The sequence below is a fragment of the Aythya marila genome (assembly GCF_965140915.1).
Source record: "Aythya marila genome assembly, chromosome: 18".
In the NCBI taxonomy this organism is placed as follows: domain Eukaryota; kingdom Metazoa; phylum Chordata; class Aves; order Anseriformes; family Anatidae; genus Aythya; species Aythya marila.
The window spans coordinates 11,378,547-11,405,720 of record NC_139059.1 but is presented as its reverse complement, the minus strand read 5'-3'; the positions used below and the strand labels follow the sequence as shown (position 1 = coordinate 11,405,720).

Genomic DNA, 27,174 nt, shown 5'->3' with positions numbered 1-27,174 from the left:
TGGAGGGATCAGCAGCACTTGTCCCCTCTCAGGCTGATAGGTCCTGGGGCACAAATGACACAGCAACAGGTATTTGCAAGGTTTTAAGCATTTATTTTGAAGTCAAGGGAAGATGTAAAACCAAATATCTTTTGAACTAAGCTGTTAGCCTCTCCGTGCTCTGCATTCCCATCTCCCAGGCAGAGATTGGCAATGCCACGGAGGATGGGACGACATCAGCTGCTCTGGCACAGCTGGGATAAGTGAATACCTGTATTATCTGACACCGTACAGTCTAACGTAGGTCCTAAATAAGTGAGGAGCCCAGCTCCTCACACCAAAGGAGATGTCTTATTTAATTTTTTTGACTGTGTCTTATTTTAGCTATCCTGCCCCAATTCCAGCTGCACCCACCTCTCCCCACTCTCTGCTGGACAACTTTCTTTCCCGTTTAGCAATGGTTTTCTGGATGCCAGGACACTGAATAAGTCAAAACGCTCTGAGACAGAAAAATCTGACATTTTCTGTCTGTTCAGGAAGTGCATTAAGCTATTTGGGATTTTCCTAGGTGGGAAAGGTGTGGGAAGGATTGTGATTACCATAACAGAGATGTGCTTGGAGGAAAAACAGATTGAGTGGCTTTCAGCCACTTTATCTTCCAGAGATCCTAGAGGTTTCAGAGTTTGTCCTGTTTCTCTCTTTAGGAATACAGTGAAAAGAAAAACCCTGTTCCTGGAACTCTCTGGGTGTTTTCCAAGTTGTTTCCCTAATTCTTTACCCCCCTGCACCGTAACTAGCTTTACAACAGAGCACGGGCTGTAAAATGCTACTGCAGGGACTGGGGGATCATTTTACACCTGCTTTGTATTCCCCTGAACAGCTGTAAATGACAACACAAACTGTGAAGCAGCAGGGAATTTGAACGCCTTCGACATACATTTCTACGCTGATCTTTGGTAAATTAATTCAAATAGTTGCTGGGGATTTTTGGGAGAAGCTGGAGAATTTGCTGCATGAATAAAGGAAGCAATTCAAAGCAGAGGCCAGGAGACTTGGGGGAGAGGAGGGAAGGGAAGGAAGGAGGATGGACAGGGACAAGACATGGATAACCTGGAGGAGACCTGAACCTTGGCTTACCCTGGCCTTACAAAAGGCCCAGTGTGTGTGCTGACCCACGTGCAGGCTGGGGAGGGCATGGCCAGCTGCTATGATCTCCTCTCCTATGCGATAAGGAGGACGGATGCACTCCCCGTGCTGCTGTGCCTATGTTTGGCTAGAAATGTTAGCTACAATTTCCATAAAGATTAAAGGCCTCCCCTGCATTTGTTCACATTCAGAACAAGCTCAGAGTATGCCTCTGGGTGGAAGGCACTGCTGAAAACAGCACTTTGAATATGTACATCTCTGGAACATCCTGACTCAAATGGCTTATTAAAAGCCTTCCCCAGATATATCAGGCTAATCAGAGCGTTAGCCTGTGTTGTTTGCTGCACTGAAAGTGGTAATCCTGTCAATAGGCTGTTCTTCACACCTGCAGGCACCCCCATCCCTACAGCAGGTGAATAGAAGATTTTGTGCACTGGCAAATTATCTCAGCCTACCCCAGAGGTCGTCTCTTCACCTGCATGTCTGGGGCTGGTTTCAGACCAAACTCAGCATATTCTGTTGGTGAGGCAATGTGGTATGCTGAGAATTTACAGAATAAAAGAATATAAAAGTAGGCCAAATTCTTTTCTCCAAGCACAAAAAAGAAGGAGTTTTGCCATTGTTTTTGCAGCCTCCTGATCCTGGATGTAGTGAGAAGCAGCATAAGTCCAGGCACAGATTTTACCTACCTGCCTCATGGTTGGGTAGGTGCTCTGCTTTGGAGACCTTCATTACTGAAAGCATTGCACAGTGGCATCAAGGACAACCTTGTCCTGAACACATCTGGAGATATCCTCCTCCCACAGAGCTTCCCACATAACGGTCTAACGGTCCCCAGTATCCCCTTTCCTAAGGCTTGCAATACTGTCGAAGTGAATTGTATGAAGAAGAGACAGAATGGAAGAGCCAGAAGGAGACCGGGAGAAGAAAAGGTCCAGTTCACACCATACACTGCCCCAGAGCATCATAGGTTTGTGCCAGCTGGGAGTCTGGGCCATAAGCCTGCCTCCCTGAGCCACAGAGCCACAGGGCTTTACTTAAACCAAGCCCATGTCCCATCGCCACAACAGTACCACACTGATTTACACCAGCCAAAGACCAGGGTCAAAGTTTTACTTGGAGTCTTTTGTGGTTTGGTCCTGTTTTGGAGGGGAGGAATGAGGTCGCTCTCTGAGTGATGGTTAGTCCTGAGCTGGCTGCCCCTCCACCACCATGGCAGTCAGAAAACTCCTGTCAGACAACTTTTGCAGGGGCTGAATACTGCAGGTCCTTTGCTCAGCCACATTTTGGGTTGAAAGCAAACCATCTCCTTGCATCTGACTTTCAGAAGACCTTCAAAACCTTAACGGCATTGGAGGTAGCGGTCTGAGCTGAGAATCTAGTCGTGATTTTTCTACAAATGCTAAGGGCAGCATCACTGTCACAGGAACTGCCCACGTCTTTCCTGGCACACCAGCTGACTGTGGACAATGCAGAAGGATTGCCTCTGGTATGACCTCTGCCCCTTGTGCCAAACACAGAGACAAGAGCCGAAAGCTCCTGTCTCTGCATTGCTGCTAATGTATGACGTTTTCCAAGCCCACAGAAACTACTGACCTTTCTCCCACCCCTCCTCATTCCCGTCCATGCTTGCTGGCCATCCACTGGCAAATGGATGGCACTAACCTTCACAGCAGGTGTCAGGAGAGGTGACGGCCAGGGAGAGAGTTAACATAGTTCTCCTTCTGACAGGCCTAAAGTTGCTACTATGATGGAGACATTAAAAATGCCAATAGATAGCTAGGTGAGATGGATTTCCTGTAATCTCAGACTCATCATATTATACCTGTTACTCACAATAGCAAACAGTGAACTAACAAGAGGTCTGTGTAGGCTGAGGGAATGTTCCTGTCTACAGAGAGCGCTGTAGCTCATACCAATTAGGTGGTGCACAGCTGGAGAGGTGTGCTCTGACCCAAGCAATCTGTATGCACACACTTTGGCTTTTCTTATCTGCAAAGAACCTACCTGTATCAAAACAGCAGCACTGTGTGAAAGCCATGAACAGAAATGTCAGTGGGACATCTCAGTGTTCAGGGTGTGAACTGTCCCCTGCCATCCCTGAAGGATTTAAGATTGATTCTCAGGGGAAAGCAGAAGGTGCAAGAATTCCTGGGGTGATGCCCTTCATGCACATGGAGCCACCAAGCAGAAATGTATTCTCTTTCTGATGAACAGCCAGCCCCCACACCAGCTGGGGAAAGCAGCAGCTCTAAGGTGACAGGGTGAAGCTTTCTTGAAAATCAGTGTCCTTACCTGAAGGATGGTAATTGTCCCCATGTCTAGGACAAAGAGACCTACTTTTTTTCTTTCCCCTTCAAAAAGTTTTAGGTAGACCTGAGTTCCTCTGTCTCAAAGCTTAACAGTGAAGTGCAGACCAAACCCAACACCAGGCCCTCCCATCTGCCGTGGAGCTCTGACAGCTTTAAAGCCCCTGCTGCGCAGTGCCCAGGTGAATGTACTGAGGACTCCTCTCTGTGTCTGCTCTGGTCTTCAGCTCTCCTTTGGCCACTTGCAGCAGCTGGAGACAGTGACCACAGTCCAGTGGGCTACCAGAGGAAGCTCCCACCCTGTGATCTGCTGCTGTGACTCCCTGAGGGCTGTCTGAGTGCTTGCTGGAGGAGCAGCAGTTGCAGGTGGGAAACGGGCACCTCTCCATACATCAGGAAACACCAAGCAGCGCCCAGCGAGCTATGTACCGCAGGCAAGCCCTCAGCAGCACCTGCTCACACTGCTGTGTTTGGACTCTGCTGCCTCAGCCACGGACCACCTCAATTTGTCACTGTCACCCACAATCATTTTGTTCACTGACACCGAACCAGCCTGATGGAAAAATGAAGCCATGGTTTATTTAGCAAGACTTAAGGGTGCCCTTCTAGTTTTAAGTTTAGAAACAAAAGTTCCAAGTAAAACAAATAAAAAACTCAATCTCGGTCTGTGTGCAACTACTGTAGTCCTTTCTGGTTGCTTAACCTCTCATACTCTGGGGACCTGAGACAAACCACAGCCAGTAGAGCTGATGCTTCAGACCCCACTGCAAAATGCTGCAGCTGTGGTCTTCTCAAGACAATTTACAGCACCAGTGAGCAGTGCTTAGCCTGGTTCCCACTACTACATGCTACTGCCTCCTTTTCCCCCTCAGCTTTCCCTCAATCCCCTCTTTTATTTTTTTTCGTGTTTTCAAAAAGGAAAGACAGATAGTGAGCCCTCTTACACTTCTATACTGGGGCTTACCAGCTTTATTCCAACTGAGTGTGATATAACCCAGTTTTGTTCTCCAACTTTTACTTCCTTCCCAACCTTAAAGATTTTAGCATTCACTCATCCTGATTCCTGCAATAATCTGAGCAACCAAGTACAGTGAGAATGGAGCACTGCCCTATTTTGCAAATGAAACAATATAAAAAAGCATTAACTGTATAGCTGTTTTATGAGCTCATAATCTTTTGTAAGTGATTAGCTTTCTGTCTCATATGATATATGAGGACATGTTAATAACGGACACAACTGAGCCAGGAACAAGTTCTTTTGGGCAAACTACAAGAGCAAGTTTTCCTTTCCCAGCTTTGGCCAGGGCTCAGTGCGACGTTTGGTCCAACTGGCTGCCCCAGGCAGCCGTGACTGACTGCCCCGACAGCTGCCACTGGCTGTGCTGGAAGTGAAGTCCCTCTCCTCTCGAGATGGATTCGTGAATATTTGTACTAGCACCCCACTCATGGCACCCATGCTCTGGTCCTTGCATCCATTACTTTAGTAGAAAGTCCTGAGAGCATCCATTGGAGCCATTGGCTTCTGAAAGGCACCCGAGAAGGATACTTCAATTAGGTATTCCTTTCACAAACCTTCCCATTTGCCTTTTTGTCAGCTTTGGCAGTGCATAAATGTGACATTTAATTCAGGCTCCCAGTATTCAGCTGGTCTCTGATGCTGCAAGCAAGGAATTTCATCACTGTTCAGGGTTTGCCTGCCCTAACTGTTGCCCATTACTCCACTGGTGCCAATGGGAAAAGACAGGAGGGCTTTTGAAAGGGGTTCACCTCATTGTAGGGCTTATGTCAGAGTTGCTCTCTGATGGAGCCTGTAGCTGTTCCCTGGCCATGTACCCTTATTTCTCATGTTTCTATCCAGGGGCAGCATCACAGAGCCTCTCATGAGCCAGCAGATTTGCAAAATCACCTTCCTCTTCCAGACGACTCACCACACCATTCTCCAGCCCAGCATTTTATTTCAGAGGTATAATTCTTTAGCATAATAAATAAATGAATAAATAAATAAATAAATAAAATTATACGGTTCACTGGCCGCTGTGCAAAAAATCAGAGAGAAAAGACTTCTGACTTCTCAGGGAAATTATTTTGTTCCCAGCAGTAAAGGAGCCTCCATGAGAACACGGTCACCTGGTTCCGTCTCCATAGGGTGGTGGCACATTGCAGCAAAACTTTTTTAATAGTCATCACAACAAGGTAGTGTGACAGCCACTACCCTCAGTCATGGGCACTTTCCACAAAGAGGGGAGCACGTCGAGTCCTGCAGGTTGTGGAGCAGCCAGAGCTCCTGCTGGCTTCCTTCAGAAGCTTCCCCAGAAGGGACTATTAGCAAAACCTCCTCTGATCGCTGGGTGGCACAGGCCAGGAAATGCCACCCAGAAACTTCTGTGTGAGGCCGAACAGCTTGTGACTGAATGAGGGCATATCTTTAAGGCACACATCCAGTTGCAACTGAAAGATGAGAAGTGATGGGAATCCTGCTACATCCTACTTAACAAAGATGGTCAGCAACCATCAAGGTATTGTTTTGACAATTATTGATATATGAAGCATTAAACCAATCAGAGTAATATCTTTACCTAAGAGGCTTGCATCCTTATTCCTCTGGGGAAATCAAGGCAAAGAACAGTCAAGTGATTTGAGCAAGTTCCCCAAAAGCAGAAAACAGAAAAACATTTGTGTGTCCCAATTCCATGGCCAAGGCAAGCTGGTGTCCTTTAGCTCCTGGGATACCATCTAGGTCACCTTCCACACTTTGCTCTTGGCACAAGCCTACAGTTCACCTGAGTGAAAAAGGTGGCCTCCATTAGGTAGATTTCTTCCTTCCCAGCTGCTGTGTGCAGAGAGCCCAATTATGCTTTATAGCATGTGTGTTTGGTTGGAAATACACAATGTTCTGAGCTTAATGCAAGCATTTTAGTACGAGCTGAATTTATACCTCACTGATTCTGAATTTTTAAAATGCCTAGAGAAAACAGCTACTCTGTTCAGCAAAAACCTTAAAGAATCATCACCATTGATCCCTGCACTGCTCTGCTCTATCTGATTGCCTCTTAAATGCATTTATTATCCCAATTTGAGTTTTCAAAATCTGCTATGGTAAAGTGTGATGTTCTGCTGACTTCTAACATGCCACTGGCACAACCACCTCAGAAAAGAGAGCAGGAAAGCAGCACTTACCTGGGTTACTTTTGGAGGTGCGCACAGGGGTGTAATGGTTTTTGGAAGATGTCCTGACTGGGGTGTTTTCTTTGGGGGAGGTATCTATGGCCGAGATAGTCTCTCTTTCACAGTGTGCTATTGGGATTGGCCCCTGCTGCCTTAAGATGTCAGCCAGAGCCCTGGGGAGAGAGGAAAAAAAAGAAAAAAAAAACACATTTTCACAAAGCAGCCAGAATGGCATTCAGCATTTTCACTTCCACAGTCACTGTATAAAACCATCAGTACATGGGTTTCTACCATAAGAAAAAAAAAAAAAAAAAAAAAAAAAAGCAACAAAAAATATAGCTTAAAAGCTCAGTGTTTGTTGGTTTTTTGTTTGTTTTGTTTTGTTTCTTGTTTTTGTTTTTGTTTTTGTTTTTCTGTTCATGTGTCTACTGCATGTATTTGCAGGTTTGCCTAGTTATTGTTTCCTAATTTACTTCACCCCAGGGTAATGTCATCTCTCCATCACTGTCTTTGCTGTCAGCAAGAGTGCAGATGGACTGCTCTCCACAGCACACAGCCCTTCACAAAGAGTCACCATGGAACTCACCAGAGACCTAAGACTCTGACACTGTGAGCTTATAAAGGTTTCTCCAAAACCGCCGTGCCCACACCAAATTTCAAGACTTTTTCTGCTAGAAGGTCAATACACAGCAGTGATAGGAGTGGGTTTCTTAAAAGAGAACCAGCAGTCCATAAGAAAAGGACTAAAAATATTTTCATGGGTTAATGTCAATACAGCCATTAGCCTATCTTTAGCTTTTGGTCCATTAGAGGCTTCTTTAACGGTTCTGAGGTCTCACTGCTATTCTCCATGAAAAGAAATGTCACAGAATTCAGCTGCATCCAATGTTTTCCCCTTGGATGAGTGGAGACTCAAAGGTTTTTTCCTGTGTGAATATCACGAACACAGTGGAACAATTACAGCGTGAAATGCACTGATTTTCTTAGTGCAGCCACAAGCTATCTCTCGAGCCATAGGAAAAGGGGTGGCTCGTGTGGATTATAAGGGACAGCAGCATTTTAAAGATGATGAAGTTTGAAAGGTTCCTTTCTCTTGGTAGAAGGAATCTGCCTAATGTCACCTCGGGTACCAAGAAAGATGTAAGGAGGAGAAATTCCTTCATTGCATATTGATGAGAATGATGATGGTGTTGCTCATACCTCCTCGCATTTCTTAAATGCCATATTTTTGGTCTTTTATATGAGAAATAGTTTGGGACCTGAGTCCATTCCATTTTCCAAATCATTTCCTTTACAGACTGCCATCCTTGTACATAATGAATTGCAACACTAATGTGATCTACAGAAGAACCTCTTGAAAGACCTCAGAGGCTCCAGAGCAGGAATACATTAGTTCACACCCACCCTGTACAGCATAAGAATATTTTTTAATGTTATTTGATTATTTACTGTTTGTACAGAGGGCATAGAGGCTATACCCACTTACATGATGTGTATACATGCACACACACAATACATATGGAGTAAAAATGTTGTCATGTGCAGGCACATCAGAGCACAAATCCCTGCCCCACATGGTACTGCACGGTTCCCTCCTGAGGAGAGGATCCATTCAGCCACCAGTAGATAGACCCAATGGCTTTTCTAGGTAAATACCTCCCCACTGTAGTACTGATCTTGCTGACTGGGGAGGATGTGGGAAGTTAATAAGGTCTATTTGGCACCAGGATCCAATACACCCCTTTGGAGACAACACATTTTCTAAAGACAGTAGGTTGGCAGAACTGAGCCCTTAGTATGTATCTCCAAGATAAATTAAGCATCAGATGACCATTTAATGGTATGTGCAGTTCAGAAATGCTAAGAGTCATTTTTCAATCACACGGATTGTGTTAGGACCATTATTTACTAGCCCATAGAGGCTTGGGCTCATTTTGAGCACTTGCAGAAGACACTCTTAGTGTCGAGAGTACAATCACTTAGAGCACAGAGGACGATGACAGCGTGGATAGCACTAAAACACTATATACCACTTAGCTTAATATAATAACAGCCAGCTGGGCAAGAAAGAACAGGTCATTCAGAAGGGGCTGTGTAAGGTGAGGAACGCAGAAGCAGTACAGGAAACTCAAAGACGTGGAAATGGAGTTCGAAGTATGGTGGGATGGAGATGGCAGAGCACAGGCCAGTGCTCCCGGGAGCTGAGTTTGCTTAACCTGACAAGAACAGGCTAAGAGAGGATCTGCAGACCTCTAATGGAGAGCTGTGGAGAAAACGGAACCAAACTCTTTTGGAGGTGCACAGCAAAATGACAAGAGGAAAGTAGCACAGGTTGCAGTAAGGGAACCTCTATTTACTTATAAATTAAAACAAAGCCACGGTGGGGTTGTAAAACACTGAAATGGGGAACCAGAGAGGCTGAGGGATTTTCATGCTTGGCGATTTTCAAATTCATCTGGATAAGACCCTGAACTATCTCATCTAGCATTGCAGTTGGCCTTGCTTTAAGTAGATGGCAGGACGAGGGACCTCCAGAGATCCCTTCCAACCTAAATTCTGCTATAATGCTGAATTCACACCTCACACTGCAGGTCACCTTTTTCCTTCTGACTCTGTTGTCTCTTCTCCTACCATTATTGATCTCTGACTGGGGTTTGATACAGTCCTAAGAACTAGCTTTCTTGCCTCAAGTGCAGACAGTTTGCCTCCATTCACTAAAAATAATTGAGTCAATTAAAGGGACTATGTTTTGGTAGGACTGGAGCCAGCCATCCTCTCAGACTCTATCTACCTGAGAGGCAAACCCTGAACCTGCTGCCCTCCACGAGGGCAAACCACATGTCTGGGTAATATTCCAGTTTGCGATCAATTCCCCATAAAGCTCTGCTTGGTAACAGACAGGACCTGAACCCACTGGTCCTCAGCACCAGCACAAGCACAGCTCAGATGCTAAAAATGAGTTTTCCCCTTGTTTTTCCTCCTGAAGGCGCAACAAGAGCTACTCTCTGGGTTAGGTGTTGGTCAGAACATGACAAGAAAATGCTTTCTAGCCAGGTGCCAGCCACATGGCAGGGAGGAGACTGTTACCCTCAGGAGCACTGAGGTTATCACAGTCAATACTCAGGAAAGTGATGTCTGCTATGTCAGGCTACACGTAAGATAAATTGAACACAACCATCAAAAGCAAGGCATAGCTCGTGAGTGTATGGCACTAAAATAATGTGAGTTCAACCGTGCCAAAGGTATACATCTCTAAGCACACCAGTCAGGACACAGTTGTGTGTCCTGATTGCTAACTCTTAGTCCTCTTCTTTAATGTTTATGAAGGAAAATACACTGTTCAACACCAGCAGAACAAAACATTAAAGGTGGAGGTGAGAGTCAAACTTGGATCAAACTGGTTAGTTCCTTGCCAATTCAATCACATCTCTGTGTGTGATCCAGTTGATTTCCATAAAGCACAGAGGGCTGAATCCCACACTGGTGGAAGGTCAGTCATGCTTACTGAGGAAGGATTTGGTCAGCATGAGCTTTTCAGGTACACCTATCTAATCATCCACTGAAAAAGCTTCAGGGTAAAGCTTCAAGCAGGGTAATAAAGTCTCTGGAAATATTTGGGTCTTGCATGTGCAGCCATTTGGGTGAAATTAGTCTCACTGATGTCAACAGCATCCTACTCACCTGCCCCAGGCTATAAGGCACTCCAGAAATCATTCTATGACACCCGTTTTATCTCAGGGAGACAAACCTCACTTGCTAGAATGTGTTACCTGTGGCAGCAGGTGGAGTGGCCTGAGCTGCGTAACTGTGCAATCATATCCTGAGATAGCAATTTACAACAGCATTTTCATTAACCTCTATTAAGTGAGAACACTAAAGCTTCTTTCCATGTAAACCCAGAACAGAGGTACTGACATCAGGGATGTTATCCCAGACCAGTGCTGGACTAGCAATGCAGAAGCAGACCCAGTGATGTCTTGTAAGACATCCCAGGTAAGGAGCTTGTGTAACTTCAGACTAGTTCTTAGGGGAGAAACACAGTGGGACAAACACAAGGACCCTAGTGCAGACAAACAGTTGTGGCCATTTTCAAAAGGGGAAAAAACGGCTTGTTGGAAATTCAAAGAGACAAAGGGGATGGTGTAAGCAGGAGGGCAGCAAGGTTGGGTGTTAGCTAGGACCTTGATGCTGAAGGATGCAATCAGCAGACAAAAAGAGAAAAGAGCGAGGGCAAGCTGGGAGAGGGGCAATGGCAGGGGGTGATGAAACAGAAAGAAAACAGAACAAGGAGAAAGTGAGGAGAAAGGGTGGTAAAATGTAGGAAACAGACAGGAAGTAACCACGTTGAAGAACAGGTAGGGTCTAGCAGATATGTGGAGGATACTGATGTGGGCTGGGACAGAGGATCCTCTTTGCGCAACAGGGAAGTAAATTGCCAATAAAGCTTCTGCAGGCTGAAGGGAGATGATCCTTCTCTACTCAGCTCTGGTGAGACACACCTGGAGGTCTGCATCCAGTGCTGGGCTCGCCATGGACATCCTCAAGCAGGTCCAGTGAAGGCTCACAAAACCAGGGAAGGGCTTAAAGCACCTCCTACATGGGCAAGAGGCTGCGCGAGCTGGGCCTGTTCAGTCTGGAGAAGGTTCGGGGCCTTCATCAATGTGTGCCAACAACCCAGACTGAGGGTGTAAAGGAGGAGCCAGGCTCTTCTCAGCTGTGCCCCGTGACTGAGGTAATGCACACAAACTGAAGTACAGGAAACTCCATTCACACACAAGGAATACTGTTTTGTGCTAAGGGTGACAAAACACTGAAACACGTTTCCCAGCCTGTCCGAGTCTCTGTCCCTGGTGACATTCAAAACCCAACTGGCCCTGGCTGTAGGCAACCTCCTGCAGCTGGCCCTGCTTTAGGTCTGTACTAAATCTCCCAGAAGCATCTCCAGCCTCAGTGATTTTGTGAAGTTCATGCAGCCAACCCGGACTATCCCACAGGAGGATGCAGACCCATGACCCCACAACGAAATAGGCTCAAAACACAGCAGAGGGAATTCCCTGTAGGAGGCAGATCCCGATCCTTCTGGACCCACCCTAAAACAACAACTCCAGTGGTGTCTCCTCAGGCTGGGCAATGGCACTGAGAGCAGGCCCAGGCTGAGAGCCAGGTCCTACAGAAACATCGAAATCCTCCCATCTTGCACAGGCAGCACCACCACAGCTTCCTGGCTTCAGCAACACTGGTGTGGTGATTTGCTTGTCTCCTGCACCCCTGGGGAGGAATTCCTTGCTCTCCAGTGTTCTGTGCACTGAAGGAGAAAGGATTTGCTTGAGATCACTGAGGAAGCTTGGGACAGGGCTGGGACCACAGCCCCCAGTTTCCCAGCCGAGTGCCCTGTCCACTAGCCAAGGACGCTCCACGTGAACACACACATCCCAGCTACCCTTGGCTGCTGGTCAGGTTTTTGCAGGATGGATCTGTGGAAATGCAGAACTCATGTCAGAGCCCCAGGGACAGCACCATGAAGGTAAGAGAGAAGGATTGCATTTGACGGGCTACCTCCAGTGCACATACAACCCTCTCCTTTTGGAATGGAGAGAGAGGGGGGGGGGGAAAGAAAAGAAAAAAAAAGAAAGAAAAAAAAAAAAAAAAACAGGTCCTAGGTAGACAGGGAGAAGCAAAAAGCTGAAACAGGAAGGAATGGTTGCTTTAAGAGGTGAGTTTGCAACACTTCGGCATTTGCCTCTGAAATGAGCTCTGAGAGACAGAATAGAACCTGCCCTGCTATCTGCCTTATTTTACCTAATCTTGGGGATACTTGTCATCATGGAAAGTGCATGTCAAACCCTTTAACTAACAGTGTCCTGAAGTGTGGCATCGCTTCCTGGATGACTATAATAAAGTAAGATATATTATTTGGTAGAGACTCTGATCTGCAGAAGGAAGAACAGCCCCTGCCTCAGCTAGACAGACATCAGCCAGCAGAAGGGGAAAAGAGGAGGGAGTATGGTGCAGACGCAACGCTCATCTACAGAGGCTGAAGACCTCATGGCTGGAGGGAAGAAAAACTTGCAGGGGCTGCAGAGGATCAGCTTGCTTAAGCACACTCTGCCTATTCACCAACCCCGCCAAGAAATTTAACCTCCTGTCTTCATTACCAGTGAGGTAACAGCAGGCTGGAGGAGTGCTGTCCTTCACCACAGTATTTTTAGAAAGTGGTGTCCTGTTTTCCAAATATCCACGGGTTCCCAGCACCAACTGATAGTGTGAGCATGGACACAGGTCTCCCTTCTACTGAAGAGATGGGGAGCTTTGCTGGCAACTCCAAAAGGCCAGGATGTCATCTGTGGGAAATCAGATTGGAGTAGAGAACTCTGCAGATGGTGGACAGGAAAAGGAATTGACTGTTTTCAGTAGTGCAGGCTGTACACTCACAAATTCAGTCAAGTGCCTTATGAAAATCCTCTCTCTTGGGGATCTGACTTCCTCACGTGTGGGCAAGGAGGGGGGTGTTAGAAAACAGAATTGCCTATTCCCAGTCCCTGTGAATTTGGGGAAGAATAGAAAAAGAATGACCAAATGGATCTGGCAGAGCACAACAAAAAGAGCAATGTCTGGCTAAGGTAAAAGCCTGCTAAAAGCATAGCTGTGATGGGGTTTGTGGCAGAACTCCAATCGACTTCAGCATGGCCAGGATTTCAGTATAAAGTCCTTAAAAAAAAGAGTGAGGTTAAAGACTCCCCTGTGCCCTCTTACTAACCCAGAAAAAAAAAAAGGCAGCTAGGCTGTGAGAGGTGATTTGTCCAGCTAGGAGCCAGATCACCTGCAAACGATGGGTGATCTTTGATCTTGCCACCAGAAGGATGAGGCATTTACTGATTACACAGCAGTGCCTGAGAAACCACTGCAGAGCAATAAATGGAGGGACACATGGGGATGCTGCTGCCAACAAACCCTGGAGATGCAGACCTGGAGGGCTGAAAGTGATTCTGCCCCTTCAGACACTGCTTCTGAAGGTGCAGGTGCTGGGCAGCATGCTATAGACACACAAGTCCCAGGTCAGCAAAAGAGATAACTGGTCTCTGCACTGAGAAGTGAAAATACCTGCAACTTCTGAGAAGGGTTTCTGGGGAGGAACTCTGGAAATGGTCATTTGCAGTACTCAAGGGGGCACACAGAGGATGCCTGAGTATGTCTGTGAGTGTATGTATGTGCACAGGAATGGATGAACACACACGTGGCATTAAGAAGGAAAAAGGTTTAAGCATGAGGACACCCAAGAGCAAAGCATTGTTCCTGCACTCAGTAAAGCTAAGGAAGTTTTCTTTCTTAAAAATAAATGTAAGAAGGAAAAGTCAGATGTCTTCTGAAAAACCACTATCTATGAAGCTCCTGGAATTTAGTCCATCTTTAATTAAAAAAATCACTGAAAACTACAGACATGCTAGGGGCCGGATCCTTATTCCTGTTTATGACAAAAGAATGAGGCTGGAAGTATTCCTGGTGAACTCAAAGCTAACACAGAAGTGATGTAATTACATTATGGATATGCATCCACTGTATGGAGGTAGGTACGTCGAACATACCCTTCTGCTGAAACAGAAGAGGCATAGGAGTTATACTGAAACAAGAACACAAGTTTCGCTGTGAGCTCCTGTCTTTAAATGTGAGATGAAATCAGCAACAGGAAAATAAAGATCCTGTCTTTGGGACAGGTTCTTCATTCTGTATCTAGGTTATTAAATGGCAGCAGTGCTTAAACTGAACACATTACTCAAGCAGTTTACAGCTCTAGCATTAATATACACGTTGATTAAGTCCAGCTCTTATTGTGACGCGGGCAAGGAATTTGCTACAATCACTAAACAACAGATAGCATGAAAACCTTTGAGAAGTGACACATTGGGTCCAAAGAGAAAGACTGTTATGCAAAGCTTTTGTCATTAAAAAGTAAAAATTGAAGCTTTCTGACTTGGTGCCAGCCTTCCCTGGCTTTATCCAGAGCACAAGGAAGAGCCTGGTGAAGCGGCGTGCCAGGGAAAGCAGGCTTGGGTGCTGGAAAGTGCTGGGAGCGGTGCTGTTGTACAGAAAAGGAACTCAGCACTTGTCCTAGTTGGAGAAAGAAGGTAAAATAAAAAGAGCAGGTATTCCAGAATGATAAAGATCTACAGGAATTAGGCCTCATACAGTTTTACAGTGTGCTATTGCTTGTGCTCTTGTGTCTGCAAGCACAAAGCCAGCGAGAGCACTTGGTGGATGTGCAGCACTTTGAAAGACAAGCCAAGTTGTTCTGCACACAGAAGCAGTTTCCTGCACAAGGCATCTATTTTGCACCAAAGCCTATGTTGTAGGTACAACTAAAGGACTTTAAATTTACTGATGCAGACTCTACTTTCTCTAAAAATCCCTATCATTGCAGCAAAGGAGACTGGGGCAAGGGCTAAAGCCCAGCAAATTATTTACTGTGAAAGAATTTCAGGCTTATCTGCCTGGGTAATGAGATACTTGAGACCTCAGCACAATACAGAGCACCCAGATCTAAGCAAATACAGATTGCCCATGTGAGTAGGGGCAAAGGCAGGCAAAGAAACCACCATGATCTGGTTTTCCTGATAGGGTTTAGATCTTCTTATGTGAAACAGAAGTTTTAAAAGGCTTGTGGTCTCCAAAGACACAGAGATCAACTGGTAGTTAAGGATATGAGACTAAAAGAAAACGAGTTCAGAGCTGGGATGGATTCCCTTGGCACCTTGTGATGGAGGGTTACTAATAGAGGAAGTTAATTAGAAAGCAGAAAAATATCAAATATATGAGAGACGCTGAAAGGATTCAATGGAGGAAGCATGGTTTTTGAAAGCAGCCTCTCTTAATGGGAGAAGTTCAAAAAGAAAGGAGAAAACTCAGGGGCAGCCAGAGTCTCTGTGCTGTTACCAAAGGCTTTCCAAAGCAGATTTCATGTGGAAAGCATGGCACAGCCCAGTTACCAAATGGTGACCAGAGCTTCAGACCAAGGTTTCCCCAGTACGTATAAGTGAAGCAAAAGAAAAGAGGGGTTGTCCAGGTACACCACACATAGGTGCACATATCCTGCCCTGGCTGGGCTCACTGGGAAGGGGCAGCCCATCACTGTCAAACAGCAGAAGGCTCGGGGCTTCTCCCTGCCGGGAACTACAGCAGCTACACAAGGCAGTGCTGGCCAGAAGCAGGACTAGTCATGGGCACCTGCTCTGAGACAACATGACCGAGACTCAGAAACATCAGGAACAAAGGATACAAAGCAGAGCAAGGAGCAGCTGAAAGGGATGTGAGCAAGTCGGTTGAATGAGACAGAGCAGAGTAAAAATAAGCAGAGTATAAAATCAGCAGGAAAAAAAAAAATAAAATAATGACAGAATCACAGAAATATTTTTTTCCGTGCAATCCCCATGGCCAGACATGTGCTCGCAGCACTCACCCTGCCCTGGGGAGGTACAAGGTTTGATTGCTTGGCTCAAGCAACGTATGGCAGTGGAGAGGAGAGCTGGATGAGCCAGCTGTGATCGTGATTCACAAAACTAAGTCAAGAGACAGGTAGCTGTGACAAGCTCCGCTGTTCATAAAGAGGGCTGAAACCAGCTACCCTCCAGTGACTCCTCTGGCAACCACAGGGTCCGAGAGCCATGGTGAGGGGCACCCTACAGGAAGAGAAAACCTCCTGTATTTAAGCTTTGTGCAAAACTGTGCACACCACGTTCCTGGGTCTGTGGACAAACAGATCCATTGCCTCCAGTTCCTGTTGAAATTCAGAGCTGCGGAGTGGCAAGAAACTGATCAATTTAACAACCAAGGCATACTTGGGAAAAGGATGTTCATTTATAGAGACAGTCACTGTTGTTATTCACAGAGCGGAGGATGCGCGGGCAGGGACTGAAGAAAAGAGGAGCACAAATATCTTTCCTCTTTGCAGCAACAAAGACGCCCTGGGAGCAGGGGACTGCGAAGCACTCCGAGCAGAAGGCGCCTGTGTCTCTTCTCCCTTTCAAAAGCCAAAACATTCATCGCACACACGCCGTGCTTGGACGGAGCCAGTGAGTGGCCTTTTAGCAGAGCACAGAGCTCATTTGCTGGGAAAAATCCCAGCGCTGCTTCTCACAGCTACGCAAGAACAGCTGGGCTTCCACCGCCGCCCCGGGGCCACCACTGCTACTAGCTCTCTCTGGCTCACAAGCAAAGGCTTCGGCTGTCCATGCGGCAAGCTATCAGTAACATTTCCAACCCTAGCTGTAAACTATAAACAGTTTTCCAATTTGTGCATTCCTAACTGAGCAATGAGTGCAATGGTTCCTGCTGCTGAGGGCTAAATAGGGGTCACAGAGCGATAGTACTAACAGTGAATTATTTATGTACTGTAGCGCGGGGATTTAGGGTCATGACCATGGGAGGAAAATATTCTGGGTCACCCCTCCTTGCTACAGAACATAACCAGCTTCGAAAACAAATAGCTGATATTCCTCATTCACTGCACAAGATTCCCTAACTCGTTCCTGCACTGAAAATAAACCAAATAGTCTGCTTACTTAAGAAATGCTTGAGAAAAAAAAAAAAAAAAAAAAAAAAACAACTGACAAACTGATGAAAACAAACCCGCAATCAGAGATTAAGAGCAGACAAAGCATTGCTCGGTATAACTCTCAGAAATCAGCCCCAATTTCTCTCTGGAGCCCAGCATGCATCAGTTCCGGCTGTGTAACTCCAGAGCAAGATCCAGACAAGAGGCAGTCACATATGGCCAGGCTGATCCTATAATCATTAAGATCCTATAATCATTAAAAAATCAGCTGTGTTTAAAATGTTCCAAGTGTTTCTGTAAAATATGAATATTTTAGCTCCTGTTTTCCAAAGCACTTCCACTTACTGCTCTTAAAAATGAACCTAAGTATCAGTTCCTGGCGCTGCTCTGCCCGGGATCACAGCAGCGCCTCTGCTTTAAAGGTGCATGGTGGTGCCTGAAAGCAGGACCGGATCTTCAGCTCTGAAATGCACACGCATATCGCAGCACACAGTCAGCCTTTCATTCCACATGAGAGTGATGGTTCTCCCGTGGATTTGTAAACCCTCCTTTCTATTAAAAGACAGAAAAATGAGCCCTGCCTCCATCAAAACATTCATTCTAATGGAGTTAATAAGGATTTTCTGTAAAAGCTGGATGAGAAGGTAGCAGAGAAACAGCATCTACACACAGCTCTGCTAACCGACCATTTACGATGAAATGAAATTTAAAGCAGGATCTTGCTTATGCTGAAGTGCAGGGGGGTCTTGCTTAATCTTCCCCACGTGTAGGATACTGTTCGCAATGGGCTCTTTCCAGGACAGCGAGGATTTCTGCTTAAACTCTTGCTCTCCTCATTCCAAAGGTTTTGGTAGGATGCACACGGAGATTTAACGCACGTGTCATCCCTACTGTGAATTATTCTGGATGGTACACTTAACTCCAATTGACACAGCCTCAAACAGATATAAATACCTGACTACATTCTGGTTTTCTCTTTCCCTGTTACTCAGCAGCAGCAGTTCTCAGAAGCAAACAAAGACAAACCATTCCACTCCACACATTTACATTCTGCTTAGAGCACAGATAGCATTATTCCTCAGATAGTGCAGACCCTGTCTGCTGGAAATGCACTTCATAATATTTAAACCATCGTGCAATGTTGATCAAGTTCAGGTAACACAGCTCTGAAAGGTATAATCTTTTACCAGCTACCATATTATGGAAGTCAATCAATTCCTTAAAATGCACTGAAAGTCAAGCTTTCCAAGCACTCAATCTGCCATTCATACTTCTACACAGAGGTGAATCATTTCACCAGAACTTATCTAAATAAAGAAAAGCAAGCATCAAAGAAATGAAAACATCAGGAATAATTCAGACAAGTCTGGCAACACTGTCTCTGATTTCAAAGGAGCCAACCCCATAGCTCACTGGAGCTAGAGCAAAAGTAATACATGGACAGGCAAGTCAGATCTCCAAATTTAGTGTGAAGATAATGCACAGGCAAAGTTGCCTTGAAGCCAAATGTGCTGGACAGTTGGGGAACTAGCCCTTGTTAATAAAATACTTTAAAGAGCCCATTTTCTGACTATGCTGTTTTCAGGACCTGCACAGACATGTGACCAAAGAGTTATTACAATATTTCTAACATTGCAATGTTATTTTCTTGCAGTGATGGGGTTTGTGGTGGAATACATGGGCCAAACCCTCAGCAAGTATAAAGCAGCACTACTTTTTGGCTTTGCTGAGGAAACAGCAATTTACACCAGCCGGCACCCCCGTGTGTGTAGGCTTATAAAGCAAGGAGTCTAAATAAAACACATCTTCCCAAATAAATGAAAACTGCGTCATTCACCTCTTTTTTCAGTATAAAAAGCTAAAATTCTTCCCCTAAGACTATGTTGACTGCATTTGAAGTTCAGTCTCAAAAATATGATCCAAGGTTTTACTTGTTTTGATTAAAAGTTCTTAATTAAAATAATTTCTATGGAACATCATCTGCAAGATGCACGGACTTTTCTCACTGATGTGCTCACAGCTGTTCTTATAAAGAAGCTCCTTGACAATTTATGTTCAAACATGGGAACCTCCTGGATTCCCAGCACACTAGAAGTACGCACCATTTGAAGGGACTTGAATGTGAGCTGAGAACGTACATGTGCTTGTCCAAAAGAAGTATCATGGAAGCCTGAGCTTTTGCTTTTAAACAAGCTTTTCTCTGACACATCAAAAGAGTTTTCTCTTATTAAAAATGTTAAAACAGCAACGAGAAAAGGATATCAAACTAATTCCCTAGCAGTCAGACAGAAAGGACTATGAGCTTGAGTTATCTGATTTAAAGGGGAAAAAGAGAGAGAGAAAAAAAAAAAACAATGGAAGAAAAAGCACACTCCCTGCTACCACTGCTTTCCCTAATCGCCCTGGGGCTGCCTGGCAAAAGACACTTGGTGGAAGGACGCAGAGCAACTGCCTGCACGTTTCCTCAACTTCTCCCCGGCTGCCCCAGGGGTGCTGCTCCTCAGGCCGACAGGGTGTGACCTGTGGGGTTGGGGACCCCAGGAGCGCCCCCTGGGGCCAGCAGTGGTGGTGCTGAAGGGGGTGGCGGAGGGCAAGGGAAAGTGCCCCCCTGCTGGGGGGCGCTGAGGGGGCACCGGGACGGGTCCCTGGGATTGAAGCTGAAGGGGGTCGGGAGGAATGGGTCAAGGGGAGAGGTGGTGCCTGGACAGACAGCACCAAGGGAGGGGGCCCTGGATGGATGGTGAAAGGGAAAATCCCTTGTTGGGTGGTGCCAAGAGGGAACTCTCAGACAGCCCACGCAACCGGGAAAACCTGGGGTGAGTGGCTTAAGGGGAGGCCCTCGAAAGCGACAGTGCCATGGAAAATCACCCGGCCACGAGGGGCAAAAGGGGAGCCCTTAGACAACCCATGGAAAGCAGAAATGCTTGGAAGGGTGGCGCAAGGGGTAAACTCATGGCCAGGCAGTGGCCATGAGTCAAAGCCTTGGACACATAGTTTGGAGGGGTGCCCCTTGGACAGGTAGTGCTGCTGGGGAACCCTCGGACAGCCAGTGCAAAAGGGGAACACCTGGCTCAAAGGGGAAATGCTTGGACTGGTGGGGCAAAGGAGAAACTCTTTGACAGGCTGTGCAGATGGGAAGACCTCGGTCTGCTGGCTGAGAGGAGGAACAGTGGAACGGGTAGTGCAATGGGGGAACCCTTAGCCAGACAGAGCAAAGGGAAAACTCTTGGGCAGGCAGCACAGCGGGGGAACCTTCGGGCAAAGGGGCGTCCCGAGGCGGCGGTGGGGGGAGGACGGCATCGCACCTGTGTATGTTCATCTCCCGGGGCGGGCGCCGCGCCTTGTCGTAGGCCACCTTGGCGAAGACGCCGGCGATGAGCACGAAGGCGATGGCCCCGCACGAGATGTAGACGGTGGCGTTGGTGCTGTCCTTGTCCGGGTCGTACTTGTCGGCGTCCCCGTCGGCGCCGTTGCTGCCGTCGGCGGGCAGCGCGCCGCTGGCGGTGGTGGGGTGGGCCCACTCAGGGCTCTTGTAGTTGCGGCACAGGCTCTGGTTGAGCTTCTCGGCGCGCTTGTTGCAGCAGAAGCGGTAGAAGCAGGTGCCGCAGCAGTAGCGGAAGCCCGTCTGGCTGTTGTTGCACTCGAACTCCTTGTCCCACTGCCCGCTCACGTCGTAGTACCCCCAGCACGTCTCGTGCGCCGGGGCCGAGCCCCCGCCGCCGCCCCCGCCGCCGGGGGGCGTCCTGCCCTTACCGCGCCCGGGCAGCGCCGTGGGGGCGGCCGCCGCCGGGCCCGCCAGCGTCTGGTTGAGCAGCTCCTTGCCCGGCCTGGGGGTCCGCCGCGGCGCCGCCGCCCCCTGGGTCCGGTTGCCCTTGGCGCGGGGGGGCCCGGCCGCCTGCGCGGCCGGCGGCGGGGCCGGGAGCTGCAGGGCGAGCAGCAGCAGGAGCAGCAGCGGCAGCAGGTGCCGCGGCCCCATGGCGGGGCGAGGAGGGGGCCGGGGGGCGGCGGCGGCGGCGGCGGCGGCGGCGGCGGGGGGCGGCCGGGGGGCGGCGGCGGGCGGGGGGGGGCGCGGGGCTCAGCGGCCGCGGCGCTGCCCCATGGGGCGCGGGGGCGCCGCTGCCGCTGCCGCGGGGGGCTCCTCAGCGGCGGCCGCCCGGCGCCGGGCGCTTCATGCCGGCGGAGCCCGGCGGAGCCCGGCGGGGCGCGGCTGGAGGCGGCGGGGTCCCGCGCGGGCCGGCGCTGCTCCGGCGAGGGGCTGCGAGAGACGGGGAGAGGGTCAGAGCGCGCCGCGCCCCGGGCAGCCCGGCCCGCCCCCGCCCGCCCCCCGCCCACGGCCTTACCATGCCGGAGCGGGACCGCAGCGCGGCCGCGAGCAGCAGGCGGGCTGCCCGCGCTCAGTGCCGAGCCGAGCCGTGCCGAGCCGCTCCGGATTAAGCCCGCCCACCGGCGCCGAGCCCGCTCCTTACATCACTCCGGGCCGGCGTCACCGCACGCCGACGGGCCGGGTCCGAGCCCCCCCCGAGCCCCCCGACCCGCCCGGGGCACCGTGCAGCCCCACACACACACCTCCGCCGCCGGCCCCGGGTGCGGGATGGGTTGCCGTGCCCCCGCGGGGCCGTGCGCGGTGCCCGTGGGCTCGGAGGGCTGGGGGGGGGTGGGGGGGACACGGCCCCGCCGGGCTGTGCGGTCCCCGTGGGTGTGCACGGGACGGCGGTGCCCGGAGGGGCGTGCAGGGGGTGTAGGTGTGCAGTCCGTGTGCCCCTCCAAGTGTGTGCGCTGGGCGTTCAGGTGTGAGGTTACAGTCCGCAGAAGTGCAGGCAGGGAACACGGTGGTCCCTGCAAAAGTTTGAGGGCTACGTAGACCCTGTAGGTGTGTATGGGTTTTAGGGACCCTGGGGACAGACGCATGGTTACATTCTCTGTTGGAGTGCGTGGGATGTGTGGCCCCTCGGTCTGTTTGAGCAGGCCCTATAAATGTGTACAGGTTGTTTGTGCGGAGCCCTGCAGACAGGCATGGGCTGCCGGGGCTGTTGGAGCCCGGGTGTCCGAGCAGGACTGCCCCAGGCAGCTCAGGGGCAGAGCTCCATCACCTCCTCTGAAGGTCTCTGTCCCAGGGCAGTGCCCACAGCAGAACCCAGTGCTGCCAGGCGTTGCCCCTTGGCCCTGCCACCCCCTGTGCAGGGAGATGCCTCCCCAGGCTTCACAGCAATTGCTACACCAGCCTGCACCCAGTCCAGCTGTGTCCCAGTTCCCTGCTGTGCAGGCTCAGCTGTTCCCCTCAGGGCAAAGGAGAAGGCATCCCTCAACCTGGCCAATGCACTCCCCACGTCTCTGAACCAATTCCTTTCCAGGGTGATTGGGGGTGCCTTCAGATGGGCTAGTAATGGGCGATCTGTGTCCAGAGTGATCCAGGCACAGCCACCACCGGTTTGTTTAAGGTATCTTTGAGCAAGCTTCCTGCAAGCACAGGCGATTTCAGTGCTGTGAGCCGCTGGGCCCCCACGCCAGAATTTCCTCAAAGTACTGGTGCTTCCCCCATGTCCCACTGCAAACTACACTAAAGCCTTTACAAACATTTCCTGAAGACATACAAGGCACTGCCAGCTGTAAGGACACACAGAGGACAGAGAGGAATCACAGCAAAGAGGAGTGCACGCAGACGGAGCTGAAGTGATGCCCCGCAGCTGCAGACAAGCGGCTTTCGGGGACATGGGGAGGGTGATGTAGGGGGAGAAGGAGGACTGGAGAAACCACCCCTGAAAAGTCTCCTCCCCTGTACCTCACACACTGTGACTCATTAAACATAGGTTTAAATCCCCACAGCTCGCGGCCGGAAACTCCCTTAGGAGAGCCCACAGGCTGTGAGGTTGGCAAAGAAAGCTTTAGCTCTGCCATCTCGATCTGCTCCGGTGCCGGGGATGACTGGGGAAATCAGACTGTCTCTTTCTTTCTCGAGAAGACCCGCTCTACCATAGGAGCACTGGACTTTGCAGACATGCCCAGGTCACGCTGGTAAATTACAGCTTGGGGTGCCCAGACCTCAGCAGCAGCTGACCCCGAACTCAAGGGAGGCAGGAGGAGGCAGCCTGAGACCCATGTGGCATGTCACCACCCAGGTGAGCATCAGTGTGAGCTGGTTTAACACTGATGCCTTTCTGAACCCCGCATGCTGTGAGCCCAGCTCATCTGTCCTCCCTCTGGGGACAATGCTCCTATTTTGGTATACCACAAAACCTTATGTTAAAGGCTGCAAACCAGACTCCTTCCTACTTGTTCTCTGAGGAGGAAGCAGCAGGTTTGGCTCCTACTGGGAGGCCATCTCCAGACATTATAGGTCTTCCAGCTCCCCGGCATGGCTTCATTAAAATCACCATGGCAAGGATCTTTAGCCTAGAGCAGCCTTGAAACTCCGTGTCCTGCCCCTGCCTCTCTAAGGTGGGTGCTTTGCAAGGTGCGTGAGGTCGGGATGGACAAATCTGCATCTTCCTCTCATCGGGTTGTTTCCTGCACCCTTGCACAGGTACTGAGGTCTGTGCAGAGGCACTGCTCTGGGGAGGGGAGTCGCCACCAGAGGAAACCCAGCATCCTCTCCCACGTGGGCAAGGCTGCCTGCCTAAGGGAGTCCAGATTCACAGTTCTTGAGACATAAACTGTCTCAAGACTCCTCTATCTTTATGCTGACTGTTACAGTGACATAGAAAATGCCTAGCAAAATGGTATCACCTGGAGAAGAGCACCAAGTGTTAAGTATTCTGCCCTACAGAATATTTTGGGTCAGAGACTCGCCTTTTTTAGTGTACCTGCACAGAACTCCAGTGCTGGCTGATGTCTGGGCTCCCTATCCTGTGATGCTGCTTGGGCTGTGTCGGAGCGAGGCCATGATGAAACACCCAGGTGCCTCTGCTTCCTCCGGCTTCATTTATCACCACCAATAAGCGTGCTAATGAAGGACAAAGTCTCCACAGATCTTTGTGATCCTGTTGCCTTGCCCTGAGCCAAAATAATGGGATGGAAAGAGCTAAAGCAAATGTGGAAGGAGATCACTGAGGTGCGATATCGGTTGTCTGGGGCTTTCCTGGGGCTTGCAGCTCGTTTCTGGCTGCAGAAGGGAAGGACAGTGGCTGAGATGCATGCAGCAGAAGGGACCCTGCCCCACACCGACCCACGACAGCAGTGACGAGAAGCCCAGGACAGGGCACTCCAGTCACCACCCTGCTCCCTGGCTCCATCTCCACCTGGAAAACACTGCGAAATCTCCAGCACTTTCTGGTTTGTCTCAAGTTCCATCCTCCCCCGTTGTTTTTATCAGCGTGCCTGTTTCAGAGCTGTTGGCTTGTTTATCTTCTTTCCTGGGTGCTTTCATCTCTCTCCTGGAAATCCCGCGGCTGCTGGCAGCGAAGGGAAGTGCAGGTCCAGTAACTTCTGTTTAATCTAATCCGTGCACAGGCTCGTTCACCTTTAGCCTGTTTTCCCTGCCACCACTTGTCGGACTCTGATGACTTTGTGAGGAGTTTGTAATGAGTCTGATGTGCTCAAAAGCTGATTCTTCCTCGTCAGGGGATTAAATTGTGACCGTGAATCTTTATTAAAATGAGCTCAGCACTTTGGACCTAATTTTTCTTCTAAAATTAATGCAGCTACAAAAAGCTAATAATAGGAGTTTGGGGGATTATTTCTACAAAGCTGAATTCTTTCTTGCTTGACTCAAAGTGGGCTTCTTTTATGACTGTAGCAGAGGTATAGGGTGGATCCCACATCTGTTTTAAGCAGAAGGCTGCCTAGTCCCACAGACAGGACAGGCAGTGAATGGAAATGATACAGGAAAATGTGAGGGGAGCAAAAGCAGTGACGGTGGACGTTGAGGGGGCAGGGGTCATGAAGCAAAATGGGCAGTACCAGATGGGATCCACTCCTTCTGCAGTGTCCTGAGCAGCCTCCTGAGGAAATGTCAAGAAACTAGCTCAGAAAAAGGGGCATGTCATCAGCCTCTAGCAGGTGTTTTATTCCCTGAAGCCTAAGAGAATTCTGTGTTTTATATGGTTTTGTATAGTTTGGGGAACTGTGGTTATCTTTACCAGTGGGAACATCTTCTTTCTCCTTCTTCCTATCCAGCCAGCCACTGTGGCAGTGGATGCCGCAGGCTCGTGATGCCACACAGCAGTGATGTGTGTCCCTGTTTTTGGGGCATTCTCAGCACTCAAGCCTCTGTTTTCTGTCTCAGCAAGACTGGAGAAGTGACTGCAGGGCCATTGGCAGATATGTACAGGGTGGCAGGAACCCACCTGTGCCACCTGGGGTATGAAGATGCTGCTGCTGCTTGTGATGGTGTCAGCAGCAGGAGGTGCCACCAGCCCGAACAGCTGAGCACTCCCAGGATGGCTTCCAGAGTTGGTACCAGCCAGAGCTTTGGCTCAGCAGCTCATCAGTGCACTCACTTGAAATGTCCATGTGGACCAACAGACGCAAAGAAACTTCTCCAGCAAATGCCTGATTCTTCATTATTCCTCCAGGTCTGCTTACAGAGAAGGCTCCAGAAGGTTCTCTTACCACTGCTCCTCTGCAGACCCAAAGGCCTGTTATCAGGTGGGCAGAAGTAGGCTTGGTGTCTTCTCCTTATGGAAGAAACTCTGACTCAAAGCTTACCAACCAAGATCCATGAGGTTCCTCCACTAATGTCCTGTGGCCTGGACGGGGACAATGCCAATGCCTGCACAGTTCACATGGTCATTTTCTGCTGCTTTTTCTCCTGGTTTGAACTCCTCTAAAATACACTTGCATGGCAACACTGGTGTAGGGGTGCCAGAGGCATTTTGCTCCTTCCTCTGTGTGCAGAGAGACAGCTCTGAGGTCAATCCTGCTGTCCCTTGCTTCACCTGGAGGGAATTCACCCAGCAGTGTGTCTGTGCTTTGTGAAATCTTGTGATGCCTTCTTGGTGGTAACAGAAAATTTAGCCCAAGGGAGTCTCTCCCACTACTCACTGCAATGTGTGGCATCCCCTGAGGATCCAGGCATACAGACGAGAATGCAGAAGCTTCGCCATGGGCTTCTTGTCCCTTACAGGTATCTGCCATGCAACAGAAAGACATTACAACCTGCGTGGGCTTTCTGTTTTTGTCACTGCAGACTGGGTCTTTGCCACAGGCTGGGTCTTTGTCAGCCTGTTGAGGACAATGTGCCAGCCGAGTGGTAGCAGATAGTTGATGGATGCAGGTCTTGCCCCATATTGGGTACTGGTGGTTAGCTTCCTTTACCCTGCTACATGTGCATGGGAGGGAAACCTGCAAGCTTTCTTTCACATCATTAATGTTGCTGTTATTTCCTTTGCCACTGTGGCACCAGCCTCCCTTGCTAACACAAGGGCAGACTCCTCCTGCTTTTCTCAGCACCTAGCAGGTCACTGCTCCATCAACGTCCAACAGATCTGACTCTGCCATTGGATCTGGCAGTCCTCGCAGTTGTTCTTCCACTCAGATCACCCTACAGCTCAATACGCTTCATCACCAACCCATCTGAGCCAGGAGAAACTGTCCTGGTCAGCAAAGAAGCAGATGGAAGGAACCAGATTGAACATATTCAGCACCTTGCACAATCATTACCTAGCCGTGGGCTGGAAGCAGATGATAACTCAGAATGAGAGTTATTAACTTTGGTGTTGATTATCACAGGCCTCAGATAGCATCCTGTCTGAGATGGTCTCCTGGCCTGGAGCTCAGCAAGCCCTGTGGCCATACCCCCCTCACCCAGGGCTCCAGTGACAGCACAGGCTCTGACAGCATCTCAGGAGAGCTGTGGGTAGGGTACTCCCAGCTGCTAGCACATAAGAAAAATCCATTGTTTTGTTGTAATCCTGAAGACTTTTGGGACCCGGAAAATTCTGCTTATACTCCTTCATTCACAGAACAGAAAGTCATCAATTTGAGTGATTAGGTTCAGTTGCTCAGCCTCTGGACCTAAACAGCATGTATTGGTGTCTTTGGTTTTCTGATATCTATGCTGAATGAACAAAGAGGGTGGAAGCCAGACCACAG

The 27,174-nt window shown here is 49.1% G+C and overlaps 1 protein-coding gene across 4 annotated transcripts in view; it reads right to left on the bottom strand.

Moving 5' to 3' along the window:
• SHISA6 (shisa family member 6) overlaps positions 1-21,168 on the bottom strand; it is a 256,321-nt gene extending 235,153 nt beyond the window's left edge. For all 4 annotated transcript variants that reach the window (XM_082774674.1, XM_082774675.1, XM_082774676.1 and 1 more), the window contains exons 1-2: positions 20,451-21,168; positions 6,612-6,772 (exon numbers count right to left, since the gene is read on the bottom strand). In XM_082774674.1, coding sequence (XP_082630800.1) covers positions 6,612-6,772; positions 20,451-21,121 — 832 coding nt within the window. In that variant the 5' untranslated portion in view covers positions 21,122-21,168. The remainder of the gene's footprint in view (positions 1-6,611; positions 6,773-20,450) is intronic.
• Between the last annotated feature and the right edge of the window lie 6,006 nt (positions 21,169-27,174).